The sequence below is a fragment of the Artibeus jamaicensis genome, unplaced genomic scaffold (assembly GCF_021234435.1).
Source record: "Artibeus jamaicensis isolate MK-2021 breed Jamaican fruit bat unplaced genomic scaffold, CSHL_Jam_final contig_64, whole genome shotgun sequence".
NCBI classification, from domain to species: Eukaryota; Metazoa; Chordata; class Mammalia; order Chiroptera; family Phyllostomidae; genus Artibeus; species Artibeus jamaicensis.
The window spans coordinates 511,935-527,023 of record NW_026521911.1 but is presented as its reverse complement, the minus strand read 5'-3'; the positions used below and the strand labels follow the sequence as shown (position 1 = coordinate 527,023).

At 39.7% G+C, this 15,089-nt stretch overlaps 1 protein-coding gene across 2 annotated transcripts in view; it reads left to right on the top strand.

The window, feature by feature from the left end:
- STIM1 (stromal interaction molecule 1) overlaps window positions 1-15,089 on the top strand; it is a 186,056-nt gene that overhangs the window by 137,116 nt on the left and 33,851 nt on the right. For both annotated transcript variants that reach the window (XM_037135696.2, XM_037135697.2), the window contains exon 3: window positions 2,322-2,436. In XM_037135696.2, the coding sequence (XP_036991591.2) occupies window positions 2,322-2,436 (115 nt within the window). The remainder of the gene's footprint in view (window positions 1-2,321; window positions 2,437-15,089) is intronic.

Sequence of the window (15,089 nt, the reverse complement as noted above, 5' to 3'; positions counted from 1 at the left end):
TAGGTGACTGTCCCCTTATCTCTTGCTTCTTCTAGGGTTCTGTCCTTCATTTTAATCTTGGCTAATGTAATGATGATGTGCCTTGGTGTGTTCCTTCTTGGGTCCAACTTCTTTGGGACTCTCTGAGTTTCCTGGATTTCCTGGAAGTCTATTTCCTTTGCCAGAATGGGGAAGTTCTCTTTATTATTTGTTCAAATAAGGTTTCCACTCATGACTGTTCCTCTTCCCCTTCTGGTAGCCCTATAATTCAGATGTTGGAGTGTTTAAAGATGTCCTGGAGGTTCCTAAGCCCCTCCTCATTTTTTAAAAATTCTTATTTCTTCATATTTTTCTGTTTGGTCATTTTTTCCTTTCTTCTGGTCTGTTCCCTTGATTTGAGTCCCAGTTTCCTTTTCATCACTATTGTTTTCCTGTGCATTACCATTCATTTCAATTAGTTTAGCCTTCGTATGGTCCTCTAATTTGTGACTAAAATCAACCAGTTCTGTGAGCATCCTGATCACCAGTGTTTTGAACTGTGCATCTGAAAGTTTGGCTATTTCTTCATGGCTTAGATTTATTGGCTCTGGGGCTCTGAGTTGTTCTTGAGCCATGTTTTGATCTGTTCTTGTCTGTTACATATGAGGAGGGGTGCCTTAGTTGTTCACCAGGGCGGTACTACCCAGGTTGCTGGTTTGTGATGCTGTATGTGGGGGCGGGGTCAGAGAGGGAGCAATGGCGGTCCTCTCTACTTGCCTGGTCTGCCACACCGCTTGCCCTCGCCTGTTTATCTGAGTGCAAATGTGCGAGCCCACTGCCCTGCACCAGGGCCTGCACGGTCTATTTCAATGCACGTCTCTTCACTGGTTTATCTGCGCGCAAATGTGAGACCTCAGACAGCCAACCTCGCTGCGCCTTCCTGTAGCTACCCCCACCTGGGATCAGCGCCCACGGCTGCTTGTGCACCGCCTGGGTTGGGGGATCATTTTTGCCCAAACTGCTCTGCTGCTGGCTTCACCTGTCTCACCGGTTTAGCTGAGCAGTTTGTTGTTTTCGGACTCTGGAGTCCGTATTGTTCAATTTTCTGTGATTTGGTTGCGTTTATTGTTGTTAAAACTTTGTTGTTTTTAGATTTGGTTGTGCAAGGAAGCAAAGTGTTTCCATCTACACCTCCATCTTGGCGGAAGTCCTCATTTGTTTTTTTTAATAGTTTACTTTTTATTGTATTTTTTCCATTATCATTTATCCCCCTTATGCCCTCTTCCACATCCAACCCAGCAATCACCACACTGTTGTCTGTATCCATGAGTTCTTTTTCATTTTGCTTCATCCCACCACCCCCTACGTGCTCTGCTCCCCATAGCCGTCACCCTGTTTTCTACCTATGAGTCTGTCTCTATTTTACTTGTTAGTTCAGTTGGTTCCTTAGATTCCACATATAATTAAGATTATATGGTATTAGTCTTTCTCTGACTGGCTCATTCACTCAGCATAATGTTCTGCAGGCCCATCCATGCTGTCACAGAAGGTAAAATTTCCTTCTATTTTATGGCCAAGTAGTATTCCACTGTGTAAATGTACCAAAGCTGTTTTATTTACTCATCTGCTGATGGACACTTGGGCTGGTTCTAAATCTTGGCTACTGTAAATAATGCTGCAATGAATATAGGGGTTCATATATACTGTAAATAATGCTGCAATGAATATAGGGGTTCATACATTCTTTCAAATTAGTGTTTCAGGTTTCTTTGGATAAATTCCCAGAAGTGGAACCTCTGGGTCATAAGGCAGTCCCATTTTTAATTTTCGAGGTAACTCTATACTGCCTTCCACAATGGCTACACCAGTCTGCATTCTCACCAACAGTGTAGAAGGGTTCCCCATTCTCTGCATCCTTTCCAGCACTTGTTGTTTATTGACTTATAATAGGTATGATAATTCATTGGTTGTGATGGTTAGATGAGAGCATACTGTAGAAGTTCTTGGAATATTGCTTATTATATAAATAAGTGCTTACAATGATTAATTCTTCCTCCATTCTTTCCTATTCTGGCTTATTGAATTCCAGTTAACTCTCATTTATTATCTTTCCATAATTAAAAATGAGGAAGAAATTTCTTATTCATATTTACACATTTTTTCAAGTGGAAGATATTACAAAGAAGTAAAGGCTGTATAGTTGACAACTATGATGTAGGCACATGGAAGGATACATGAGGGATGTGATACACTTATATGCTGGGTAGAGGGGGTATGCTATTGATAGCTCGATGACCTGTATGGAGATCTTGGTGGACTGGCTCTCAGGTATCTCTTATGACTTGTGTGCTTTTCCCTTGCAGTTCCTGAGGGAAGACCTCAATTACCATGACCCGACAGTGAAACACAGCACCTTTCATGGTGAAGATAAGCTCATCAGCGTGGAGGACCTATGGAAGGCATGGAAATCCTCAGAAGGTAATAGGCAGCCTGGTTGTCAATCCTAGTTGCTGGCAGATTTAGAGAAGAGAGAAGAAGATGGGCAGTAACTTGTCCTTAAAAGGACATGAATACAAAATGCATAGTAAAGAGCAAATTATTGAAATTGTTTTACATACAGTCATTGAATAAGAATGAATATAGTCACTGTGCTGGGAATGGGGGAAGGTGCTCCAGATAGAGTTGAGGTTGTTCTTCACTAGAATTATAATTGAATTCTGTCCTGTCCATACCTCCCTCCTCACTAGCCCCCACGTCCAGTTTCTACTCCTTCATCTCCAGAGATAAGGAGCATGCTGGCCTTTTGGGGCAGCCCCTTTCTTCTGTAGCTCCCCTTTTGATGCCAGCTCTTCTGAGTCCTGGATGATTCAAAGATTGGAAGTAAGATGACCTTTTCCTTGAGTCTCTTGTTTTCTAGGTTAAATAGCCCTAGTTCTTTGAAGAAAACAGTGTTTTCTCATCTTCCTTCTCATCTTGGTTTCCCGTCTGTGAACATTTTTGTTAATGTCTTTCTTAGATCATGGCTTCCAGAGTTGGATGCAGTCCTTCAGGTGTGGTTTAATCAGCACAGAGTTGAATAGGACCATCAGCCTCTCGATTCTGGACCCTGTATATCTATTAGTACAATTTGATTAGATACTGGGGCCTTCAGCAGTTACATCATTCTATTGACTCAAGTTGAATTTATTAAATAAAAACCTTAGATCTTTCTCATGTGTAAATCTGTTAAACCAGACAGGTAACTTGTGGGAGCAGGGAATGCACCCTGGAGAGCAGGCAGCTGAAGTTGGTGGCATTGGGTGGCACTAAGGCCCAGGGGTCACCGGAACCAGTGGGAACCAATCCTGTCATCTCCCTTCACTCCCAGCCCTGTCCTTGGCATTGTTCCTACAGCAGGGACATCAAGTGTGGGAGAAAAAGACTATTGCTAGAGTGCTGATTTTCACTTGCCAATGTGTGCCCTGATTTGGGGAGGAGGTTATAACTAATTGGATGGAGAAGGCCTGAGCCTGGACCGGTGGACTTCTGATTTCAGGAGGATGATGGGGGCATAAGTAAACATGCTTCACCTCCTTTCCCAAATAGAGAAGAAAAATTGCAACTAGACCTCAAAACAAATATCAGCCAGAACCATCAGAAAATCAAGCCTATGGGAGTCTGATAACCAAGGATTTAAAGGAACCACATTCATCTAGATGGTTGCCTTTTCTACAGTAGGCCATGTTACTAAGACAGGGAGTCAAAGCAGCTCTACCTAACACACAGAAACAAGCACAGGGAGGCTGCCAAATTGAGGAGACAAAGAAATATGGCCCAAATGAAAGAAGAGAACAAAACCCCAGAAAAAGAACTAAGTGAAATGGAGATAACCAACCTATCAGATGCAGAGTTTAAAATACTAGTTATCAGAATATTTAAAGAACTCATTAAGTATGGCAACAGCATAAAAAAGACCCAGGCAGAAATGAAGGTTACATTAAGTGAAATAAAGAAAAATCTGTAGGAAACTAACAGTGGAGGGGATGAAGTTGAGATTCAGATCACCTATTTAGAACATGAGGAAGAAATAAGCATTCAACCAGAACAGCAAGAAGAAAAAAGAATTAAAAAAAAAAAAAACAAGGATAGTATAAGGAGCCTCTGAGACATCTACAAATGTGCCAATGTCCGAATCATAGGGATGCCAGAAGGAAAAGCAGAAGAGCAAGAAATTGAAAACTTACTTGAAAAAATAATGAAAGAAAACTTCCCTAATTTGGTGAAGGAAATAGACATACAAGTCCAGGAAGCACAGAGTCTCCCAAACAAGTTGGACCCAAAGAGGCCCACACCAAGACACATCATCATTAAAATGCCAGAGGTTAAAGATGAAGAGAGAATCTTAAAAGCAGCAAGAGAAAAGCAGAGTTACCTACAAAGGAGTTTCCATAAGACTCAGCTGATTTCTCAAAAGAAACTTTGCAGGCTAGAAGGGATTGGCAAGAAGTATTCAAAGTGATGAAAAGCAAAGATCCACAACCTAGATTACTCTATCTAGCAAAGCTGTCATTTAGAATGGAAGGGCAGGTAAAATTCTTCCCAAAGTAAAGCTAAAGGAGTTAATTATCAGCAGCCATTATTACATGAAATGTTAAAGGGATTTATTTAAGAAAAAGAAGAGCAAAATTATGAACAGTAAAATGACAACAAATTCACAACTATCAACAACTGAATCTAAAAAATAAAGTAAGCAAACAACCAGAACAGGAACAGAATCAGAGATATGGAGATCATTTGGAGGGTTATCAGCTGGAAGAAGGGGGAGAATAGGGGATTAGGTGCAGGGATTAAGAAGCACTAATTGGTAAATTCAAAATAGACAGGAGGATGTTAAGAATAGTATAGGAAATGGAGAAGCCAAAGAACTTACTTGCACAATTTGTCCCATGGACATGAGCTAAGGAGGAGGGGATTGCTGGAGAAAAGAGGGTACTGGGCAGAGGGTAACAAAGGGGGACAATTGGGACTACTGTAATAGCATAATCAATAAAATATATTTTAAAAATAAAATAAACCTGCTAAACCAGGACTACCTTTTTTTTTTTTTCTGGAATATTTGCTTCAGAGTTCTGAGTAGAAGAATATGTTTAATTGTGTGAGACTTAACAGGGAAGGGAAAACATGGCTTTTACCTTTTTTCTGTTTCTATCTGTGGCTAGAGCTTCCTGTGATACTAACAAGATTGGAAACAGTCTCTTCCCTACTGTTAGGGTAGATCTTGATGCTAAGAAGATTTAAACCTAAGTGACCACCAGGGCCCCTGCTTTTGAAGATGAAGAACCTTAGGTCTAGATTTATAAAATGGATTATAGATTTACTGTGAGTTTTCATGCATATTTATTAATAGTAGAGCCAGGACTTAGACCTGGGCCTTCTGTTCTCACAGCCACTGCTTTTCCATACCATCTGGATTGAAAGCACTCATCTGCTGATACAGAAGACCAATTGTGAGGCAATGATGCATAGGAATGAGGCAATTTCTATTTTTTTTTTTTTTAGTTGTTACCTAGCATTATAGAATTCTAGATCGGGAAGGGATCTTTTGAAATGTAGATGGAAAGCATTGAATTTGAGGCAGGAAGACTTAGGTTCTAATCCTGGTGTTAGGATGGGCAGGCTGATAGTTCTTGTTAATTTAGGAGAAGTGTAAATTAGCAATACAGACAGCTTTCTGGAAATCTTTAGAAGCTCAGTTCCTTGTGGGGGCTTTTGTTTAATAGCTCCTTAGCAACTCAGGCTGTCTACTTATGAGAGATTCATCAGTGAAGTGATCTTTGGAATTATACTAGCACTGCCAGGAAAAATCTTCTATTATTATCGTGTAATTTTAATTTACTTATTTTTCTGCACTAACATGAGGGCATGGCGCCTGGGTTTTAAGAGCGAGTTTCAGAAGTAGGAACTCGGAATGAAAGATGGCAGGGAAAGCTTTCCTGGCTCACACAGAAGTAGCTGGGAAGGGAAAATAAGTGGTCAAGAAAGGGCAGAAACAGAGGGACTAAATCATAATACTAGAAAACAGCCCAAGACAGTTCTCTGGTAAAAACTTTATTTCTGGGCTTAGCAACTATTTGGAACACTTCCAAATGTGTCCTAAATGACAGGAAAATGGAAGAGAATAAAGTGAGTTTTCATGAGTTGGTCCCCGTTACTGATGAGCAGAGAAAAACATTTCAATTGTAAACCAAAATTAATCTTAGACTATAATAAATAATTAAAAGCATTTAATTGAGCAAAAGAAGCTGCAGCCTGGGAGACACAGATTCAAGTAGCAACCTAGATTGTGTTCCCTGGAGACAAAGGGAAGATTGTATTTTATGGTGAAAGGTCCCCCTCCCCCAAGGGTTCTGTTGGGTCCATTTTATGTAAATGAGGTATCCAAATTATGCACTTCTGATTTCGATAGGGCAGATTTTAGTCCTCTGGTAGAAAGAGGAAACTCAAATGTGTAAACAAGCGAGGCATAGTGTGGGATGTTGAGAGTTCAGTCTGAGGTTCTTCCTGGGACATAGTGCGTGAGAAGACCCTGTCAGCAAATGGCCACTAAGCTCTTATTATTTATAAAATTTGGGCCTTCAGTTAACTATGGGGAGCCTATCTCAGTGGATGAATTTCCTGAGTTTATATCAAATGAATCTTTCTTCTTAGGGTCCACATAATACACAGTGATGTGGCTTACAGCTAAGCTGAGAAGTGATATATATGTATCATTTTAGGATTTGCTCACCATGGGTCATGCCTGGTGGTCTCACATGTGAGAATCTTCTTGTGTACTATTCTTCACAACAGTTTGCTTCATTATTCAGAGTAAGGCCCCTAATCTCCCTGGAATGATGATTTCCAGAGCTACAAAAACCATGTAATATTCTGGTGCTGGCTCAAATTGGCTGGGCTGAGTTTCACTAGATAATGTAGATATCAGCAGTGTTGATTTGTGTTTAGAACATTACTGGTAGTTGGCTAATGTTAGTACCATCTGCGTGATTAGTGTTGTTAAGATTTCTGACTAATGTTAGGAGCCAGTCTTCTCTCTGTGTTATTTCTATTTAGCAGAAAAGCCTGGTAATCTCTACATTAGTCAGCTCTGGATTTTAATAATAAAAACAACAACTCAAAAAATATTCTAATATTTATGTAGTATTTAGTATGTGCAAGACACTTTTCTGAGTGTTTTACATACAGTAACTCATTTATTTCTCATAAACACTTTATGAAGTATAAATACTATGACAGTGTTTGATATACTATTTCCTCATTTCCTTTTACAGATGAGTAAAATGAGGCAGAGAGAGGGATTAAATGAAATAATGTAATGCAGTTCTGTCACTAATTACCCAGAGTTAGTGCTGACTTCACAAGTTAAGGGCACAGGCTCCAACAAGACTGCCCTTACTTTAGACACCAAACCAGCCACAAGCTCTGGATGTTCCCAGGCCACCTGTGCTCTCACCAATGAGCTACAACATCAAGGTTTTTCCACTGTCCCCTCATGCTGAATTGCTAATTCAGCAATTATCAACTGGTGTGCTACAAGACATGCAATGCCTGGGACACTAACCTATTTTCCCTTAGATTGTCAAATTAAAAAATAGTAACAGTCAGCACAACAATAGACATTTGGTGTGAATGAATCAAAATTATACCTACCAGGATATTTTGTATCAGATTGGCAAAAAAATAAATATTTTTGATGTGCTGCAGAATTTTTATAATTAGTTTATATGTTCCATGAGATGAAAAAGGTTGAAAATCACTGTGTTAAATGATTCACAGAACTCAGGAAAGTGTTATATTTATGATTAAAGTTTTATTACAATTGATAAAAATTAAGACCAGCCAAAAGAAGAGACCAATAGAGCGAGTTCTGCTGGGTCCTTAGTATGGAGCTTCTGTGTCCTCTTCCTGTGGAGTCAGTATGTATTATCCTCCCAGTTCATCAATCATTAATGTGTTTGCTAGCCAGAAAACTCAAACACATTAGCCCCAGTGTGTAGAGTTTTTACTGGGGTCCTCTTATGTAGGCATGTTTGGTTGATTCATTGGTCACGTGATGGAACTCAATCTCCAGCCCGCTCTTTCTCTCTGAAGGTTGGGCTGATATCACCTGACTGAAAGCCCCAATCCTCTAGTTACTGGTTGGCCTTTCTGGTGACTAGTGCCCATCCAGTTTCATCTGATTAGCGTGAACTTTATGTGTGATCTAAGGGGCCCACCAAGAATTACAAAGATATTCCTATCACCAGGGAAATTGACCTGAAGATAAAGATCAGCCAGATTTTTATATATACAGAATAAAGTGATTAAATAAGGAAGAGCTGAACAAGCATGGCTGAAGGATCCAAGAGCAAGGGCAACTCCAAGGATCCCAGCAGCAGGGATCAGAGGACTGGTCCTTTCTAATTGCTACTCTCAGATGTCTCAGCTTCATTAATTTCTCATCTCTGTAAGTGTCTTTGCTCAGGAGTGAGATTCAGCAGAAGGAGAATCAAATCCTCATAGCTAGGATCATATGCTTATATAGAGTATGGGGGTGGGAGGGTGCTGCAATTTCCAATCCCTCTCCCTGTGAGGTAGGGGGAGTGGCAGTTCTTTAAAAGAAGGGATGCCTGCTAGATTTTATAGAATCATTGGTAATAGAATTGTTGTTTGTATATTGAGCCAGTGGAAATAGTGACTTTGTAGTGAGGGGTTATGGGAGGCAGTGACCTAAGAGGATGCTCCTCTAAAGCATGGCTCCATTCTTTACTCTGGAAACACATACCTCTGAGGCTACCAGATATCTTACTTCCACCTTGTATTGGTTCTTCACTATGTTAGATAGTATGTTTTGTTTTTCTTTTTATTTAGCTCAGTGGTTAGATTTGAGTGCATTATCTTGTTATATGTTTTCTGTTTTTCCCCTTCTTTTTTTGCTTTCTTTTGGATTAGTGAGTATTTTTTATTATTCAATTTTATCTTCTCTGTTGTCTTAACCCTTTGTTTTCTTATTTTAATCATTGCTGTAGGAGACAAAATATGTGTCTTTAACTTATCACAGTCTGCTTTTGAGAGATATTATTATACCTTGTCACATAGTGAAAGAACTTGACAAAAGTATATTTCCATTTTCTCCCTTTCAAGTCAATTGTATGACTTGCCTCATTTGTTTACTATCTCTCAAAGATAATTGTCCATTGTAGGCTGATTCTCAGTGTCTTAAAAATCATTGTTTTATGTATTTTGTCTTTTTTTAAAAGTTGTTTCAGGAGGGGGAGGGTAAATTCCATTCCTGTTACTTTATCTTGGCCTAAAGCAGAAATCTCAACTTAATCGTCTTTTGTTTGGATATTTTCTTACTGTTCTTCTTGGCCCAGTTTAGCTCTACTGTGGTCTATCCTACAATTGGTTCCAGAGAGATCTTTCTAAAATAAATACCTGACTAGGTCTCCACTTACATTTTTCATTGGCTACCTTTTTTTTTTCTTTTTAAATAGTAAAATAAGCATGCTAGGACACCAAATTTTGGGGTGGGAGAAATATTCTTAAGTGGAACCTGTACAAATAAAGATACTGTTACAGATGTTACAAGTAAATTCCAGTGTAATCAAAATATGGTAATTACATAATACTTTGAGAAGATAAATATGGCTTTCCTATTGTTCAGGTAACACTTGAGTTTGTGTAGAACTTGTAGTAAGTTTAGATCCCAGCTGTTATCTCATTTGGGACTCAACAAAATAAGGTACTGAAAGCTCAGTAGTTGTTGACAAGGGAAATTATGATAGAAAATGCCATTTTTTTCATGTTTATCTCTGAGATGTTAGGTGCATTGAAATTAAATGTCCATTTGTAATCTCAAAATGAATTACCTCAGTTGGGAAAAAATATCAGTGTGTACATGTAAATAAAAATCTGGTGATGTTCTTTTATACCTTACCAGTTTCTTTATGTTTTAATGTTGTGGTTCTCCATCATTCCTTATTCACACCTCTGTAATATTGGCCCCCAAAAGTTCTGTTTCTCTCCTACAATTTGTGCAAACATACTTGTGTGAAAAAAATTAATGGAGTACCTTCTATATATCAGGCATTATGCTAGATCACTTTATGAGGCTAACCTCACATATGAGGTTAGCATACTGCTTATTTCTGTAATTCACTTTCTTATTTTCTGTCACTCTTCATCACATTTCTTTCTCTGTAGCTGCACTGATTTATCTGCAGTTACTAGAATATGACTTTCTCTCTCATCCCTTGATGCTTTCATATAGATATACTATTCCCTCTGTCCTTCTTCCTTTCTTGATCTGGTCAAACTTACATGAGAATCAAGAGTCAACTTAAGTATCCCTTTCTTTTTTTTCAGATTTATTTATTTATTTATCCTTAGAGGGGAAGGGAAGGAGAGAGGGAGAGAAACGTCAGTGTATGGTTGCCTTTCATGCATCCCCTGCTGGGAACTGGCCTGCAGGGAACTGGGCTGGGAATTGAACCAGGATTGTCTGGTTCACAGGCCCAAGCTCAATCCACTGAGCTACACCAGCCAGGGCCTAAGTATCCCTTTCTTTAGGAAATCTTTCCTGGAAACCACAGGCTAGGTTAAATGCCTCTTTCTGTGTTCCCACAGCCTCTTACTCTTATCTCATTGTGGCACTTAGCACATTAATTACAGTGATCTGTTCCCCTGCTTGTTTTTTACCACACTGCTTGAGGGCATTACCTAATATGATTTTGTATCTCAAGACTTAGCTCCTGGTCTGATCCAGAGTAGGTACGTGGAAGACAAAAGTTTGTCCTTGGCTACCATTGTGTGATCTTATACAAGTTGTTTGGCTTATTCAGTTCCACCGCCTAGGTTCTCTTAAACTCTGTGGCTGTGTAGAACTGGTTTCTGCCAGGTAGCTTAGTGGGCCTATCACACGAGGCCTAGGCCAAGGGCCAGATTTTTTTTTTTTTCTTTTGCAATGGTGATTAAGGGCTTGATATTGACTCTATGAGTAGATGATATGCTGCCAGCTCGAGCCAGAGGAAACCATCTTTAGGGAAGGCCACTTGGTAAGAGTGTATAGTTCTCTTGGAGTGCTGTGTATCCAGAGTAGCCAGACAAAAAGCTAGCTTTTTATTTTTTTACTCACTCTAGCAAGTCACTTCTTTTTTCCACATTACCCCATATATCCCTCTGGCCTAGCACCTATCATACTATATTATACTCATTTATTTTCTTGTATGTCTTCTTCTCTAGAAGAGAGCCCTTTGTGATGGAGATCATGCAGATTGATTTCTGTACCCAGTAACTCACTGAGTACCTACTAAAGTAGAAGCCAGTGAAAACTTGGTGAATGAATGAATAAATAAATGGTGAAAATAATAATAATAACTAATATTTCTTTAGCTCTTACTGTATGCAGGGATCTTTCATATCTTTACTACACTCTTACCATGTGAGAACTCTGATTTTCACTGTTTTATAGGTGATGTAAAGGAAGCACAGAAATATTAAGTAACTTGCCCATGGTCTTACATCACATAAGTGGCAGATCCCAAATTCAAACCAAGGTGCCTGGTTCCAAAGCCCACATTCTCTTTCTTTTTTTAAAAAAGATTTTATTTATTTATTTTTAGAGAGAGAGGAAGGGAAGGATTAAGAAAGGAAGTGAGATATTAGCGTGTGGTTGCCTCTTGAACTTCCTACTGGGGACCTGGCCTGCAACCTAGGCATGTGCCCTGACTGGGAATCGAACCAGTGGCCGACCCTTTGGTTTGCAGGCCCGTGGTCAGTCCACTGAGCTATACCAGCCAGGATTAAAGCCCATATTCTTAATCACTGTGTTGTATGTGACTGGCTGACCAAAAGGCTTACCAGAGGCTGACCAAATGACCAACTAACTTGTAGCTGTGTGGAGGAGAGGCAAAGCAAGCACTGGCAGTCTTCCTGCCAGACTTAGCTCTTTTGGAATGTGGGTTTGAAACCATAAAAGTAAGTGAGGGCTTCATTTGGAGGTACCACTGGTCCATTATGGAAAAGAAATACTGATTCCGGAGCCTATCTCATACTGCTTATTCTTTCCTTGGCAAGAGAATGGATTAGCCAAGGCCAAGGAACTGTCCTGGAATATCCCTGGAGGTATGGCTATAGCTCAGGTGCTAGGGAGTAATACTGTTTATCTGCTTGGAAGGCCCTTCCCCCAAGTATTCACATGGCTCACATCTTTATTTAATTTTCTGCCCAAATGTCACCTCATCAGAGGCCTTTTGTGATTACATCTGATATAGCATTGCTCTTTATCATTTTACCTTGCTCTGTATTTCTTCATTGTACTTATCACTACCCAATATTTATTGGTTTATAGTGTTTTAGTTTGTCTGTCTCCCCCAGAATATAAGCATCAGGAATCTATGACTCTGTTTTGTATACTGTTATATTCCCTAGCTGTTGCCTTCTTCCTCACTTTGGCCCAGAGAAACTTCTCATTTTCTCCTTTGCAATGAGGAAGCAGAACAAGGCTTTTAACTTTTAGGTTCTTGAACCTTAGTGACAAGGGCCTCTGATCTCTCAACTTGCCTGTTAATGGAGCTCTTCGTGCTGGGACATGGATTGGTAATCTGTCAAGAATGTAGCTCATCCTGGTTTATTTTGTTCAGACTGCAGTCACGCTGGTTGGGAAACTCCATGCTGCCACACCCCACCTAGGTAACAGAATGATCTATCGGGCACAAAAACCAAAAACCAAAACCAAGTGCTTTGAGGTTTGGCCGGACATGCTCAAGCCATTATCCTTTTTCCTTATAGCTTGGCTGTATAGGGGCTGAGTGTGTTCAGAGTCCTTCCTCACCGAATTGCAGTGATACCATCATAGACTCTCAGCCTCACCTATGGTAGTGTTTAGGACAGTGGTTTTCAGTCAGGGGCAATTTTGTCCCCTAGGGAACATTTGGCGTTATTTGGAGACATTTTTGATTGTCATGACTGGCAGCATGCTATCGGCACCTGGTGTGTAGATGCCAGGGATGTTAAACATCTTAAAATGCACAGGACAGCCCCCACAACCAAGAAGTATCCTGTCCAAAATGTCTGTGATGCAGAGACTGAGAAACCCTGGTCTAGAGTGATTCCCACCTGTCTCCATGGCAGTGTAGGGTGCAGGTAGAGGAGTTCCTGTGCCAAAGGTCTGTGCTCTGGCTTGTAGCAAGGCGTCCTCCCAGTAGACAAAAGGCCTTTGTAGCGCCACTGGCCTCAGGCCTTTCTAGCAATAAAAAAGTGGACTTCTTTCCACTCCACGTGCCCAGCAGAAAGGCCGCTTTGTCCTGGACAAGGCTGAGCTCCCTTGGCAGCAGTGGCTGGAGTGTGTTGTTCTCTGTATCTTACAGGCTAGCACTTGGCTGTCTGCCTCATGTCTGTGTGTCCCTCTACTGCGCCTTTATTACCTGATACTCCACACCATAGTAAATGATCACATTTGTAATGTGTGTGGCTATATATCCATTTTCAGGAATGATGGCTCAGGAATACATTCTACCTTCTGTAATGCTTCTTTAATCCCAGCTCTGTCATCTCTCTGTTCCCAAACCCCAAGATTTGAACATCTCTTAGAAATTAATTACTCTCTTCTCTCTAATGTATCTTAGTCTGGGAATTAGAAATTTAACTAAGCAATGACTAGGCACCATTCACCTAAACCTCTAGAATCTTGTCTTCTAGGATGCAATCTTAGGGCATTGTATCTGCTTCATTTTGTCCCATGAAACCTTTCTCTTTTCACCTCCTGTGTCTTTGCAAACAGTCTGATCTACCTCCAGACTCTGTTGGTTTCGGGACTTTTCTCCTGAGCTCCAGTAGCTTACTTGGGAACATGAGGAGATTGGAGTAGTTATGCCTTCAACTTGGTTTCATTCAGGATCTCTAAGGATTTGCTTTGGACCAGTGCTGGGCTCCACTGTAGGGGAAGTAGGAGAATGAAGGGGCAGGGCCCAGCCTTCCAACTTCTCTATCTTATGTGAAAATGACAGAAACAACCTAAGATCTGAGGTGTATCTACCAATGGAATGCCTGTTTTTTTGACAAGCATTTCAGAAGTTAACCATTTACACGAGCTGTATTTTAGTCTAAGGGGACCCTTGTGACTGTTTGTCTCACTTTCACATTTCTGGGAGCTCCAAGGGAGCTCATTTAGGGCAGTTATTCTTTGAGTAAATTTTTATTAATACCACTGTATATGAAGCTCTATTTTAGGAACAATGGACTGTGCAGAAATGAATGGGACATGGTCCATGCCTTAAGGTTTCCTAATTACTAAAGGGAAATTAGACAGCATTCTGATGAAAGACAGTTTTTGGTAAAGATATAAATCTTAAGCAAGGAGGATGATAAATCTCACCATCTCATTCTGCTTCAAACTATCTAGGGTTCTTGCTGCTCACAGTGGTAGTTTTCAAACTTGAGGCATATACAAATTCCTTTTAAGGGAAATAATCTATGTAGGACCTGAAATGCTGACTTATTTTTATTATAATGTTACTTAAATATGTACAAGCATAACATGAGGTTTAAGTTGCTATATAAAATTTGTATGCAAATGTAAACAAAAATAGATTTATACATTCAATAAAACCAAACTTCAAATCCAATAAAATGATACCTTTTTGCTGAAACGTAATTGCTCACAGGCCCTTTAAGTTCAGCAAGCCTTGATTACTGGGTGCCATCTGATGATTCAGTCCTCCCTCCATCTTTCTTTATTCAAGCTACTACAAAACTTTGATTTAACTAATATATCATGGTGTCATTTGATCTTCACTGGGCTTGAACTTAATTCTTTGTGTATTAAGTTCACTTCTATTTCTTTCTTGTTGACTCTTGTATGTGTTCAAATACCACACAAACACTAAAATTATTTTAAGAGAGTTATATTTATAGTAATCCATTTAAAAAATCACAACATTATAATATTGACAAATGATTAGCTACAGTGGCCATGGAGGGTAATGATGTGATTCGCCAAGTTGTGAGTGATCACTCAGTAATTATTTCAGTTAGAATTGGCTCTTGTTGTGACAGAAAATCTTTCCAATCTGATATAAACAAAAGGGGAAATTTATTTGTTGCACAAAACTAAA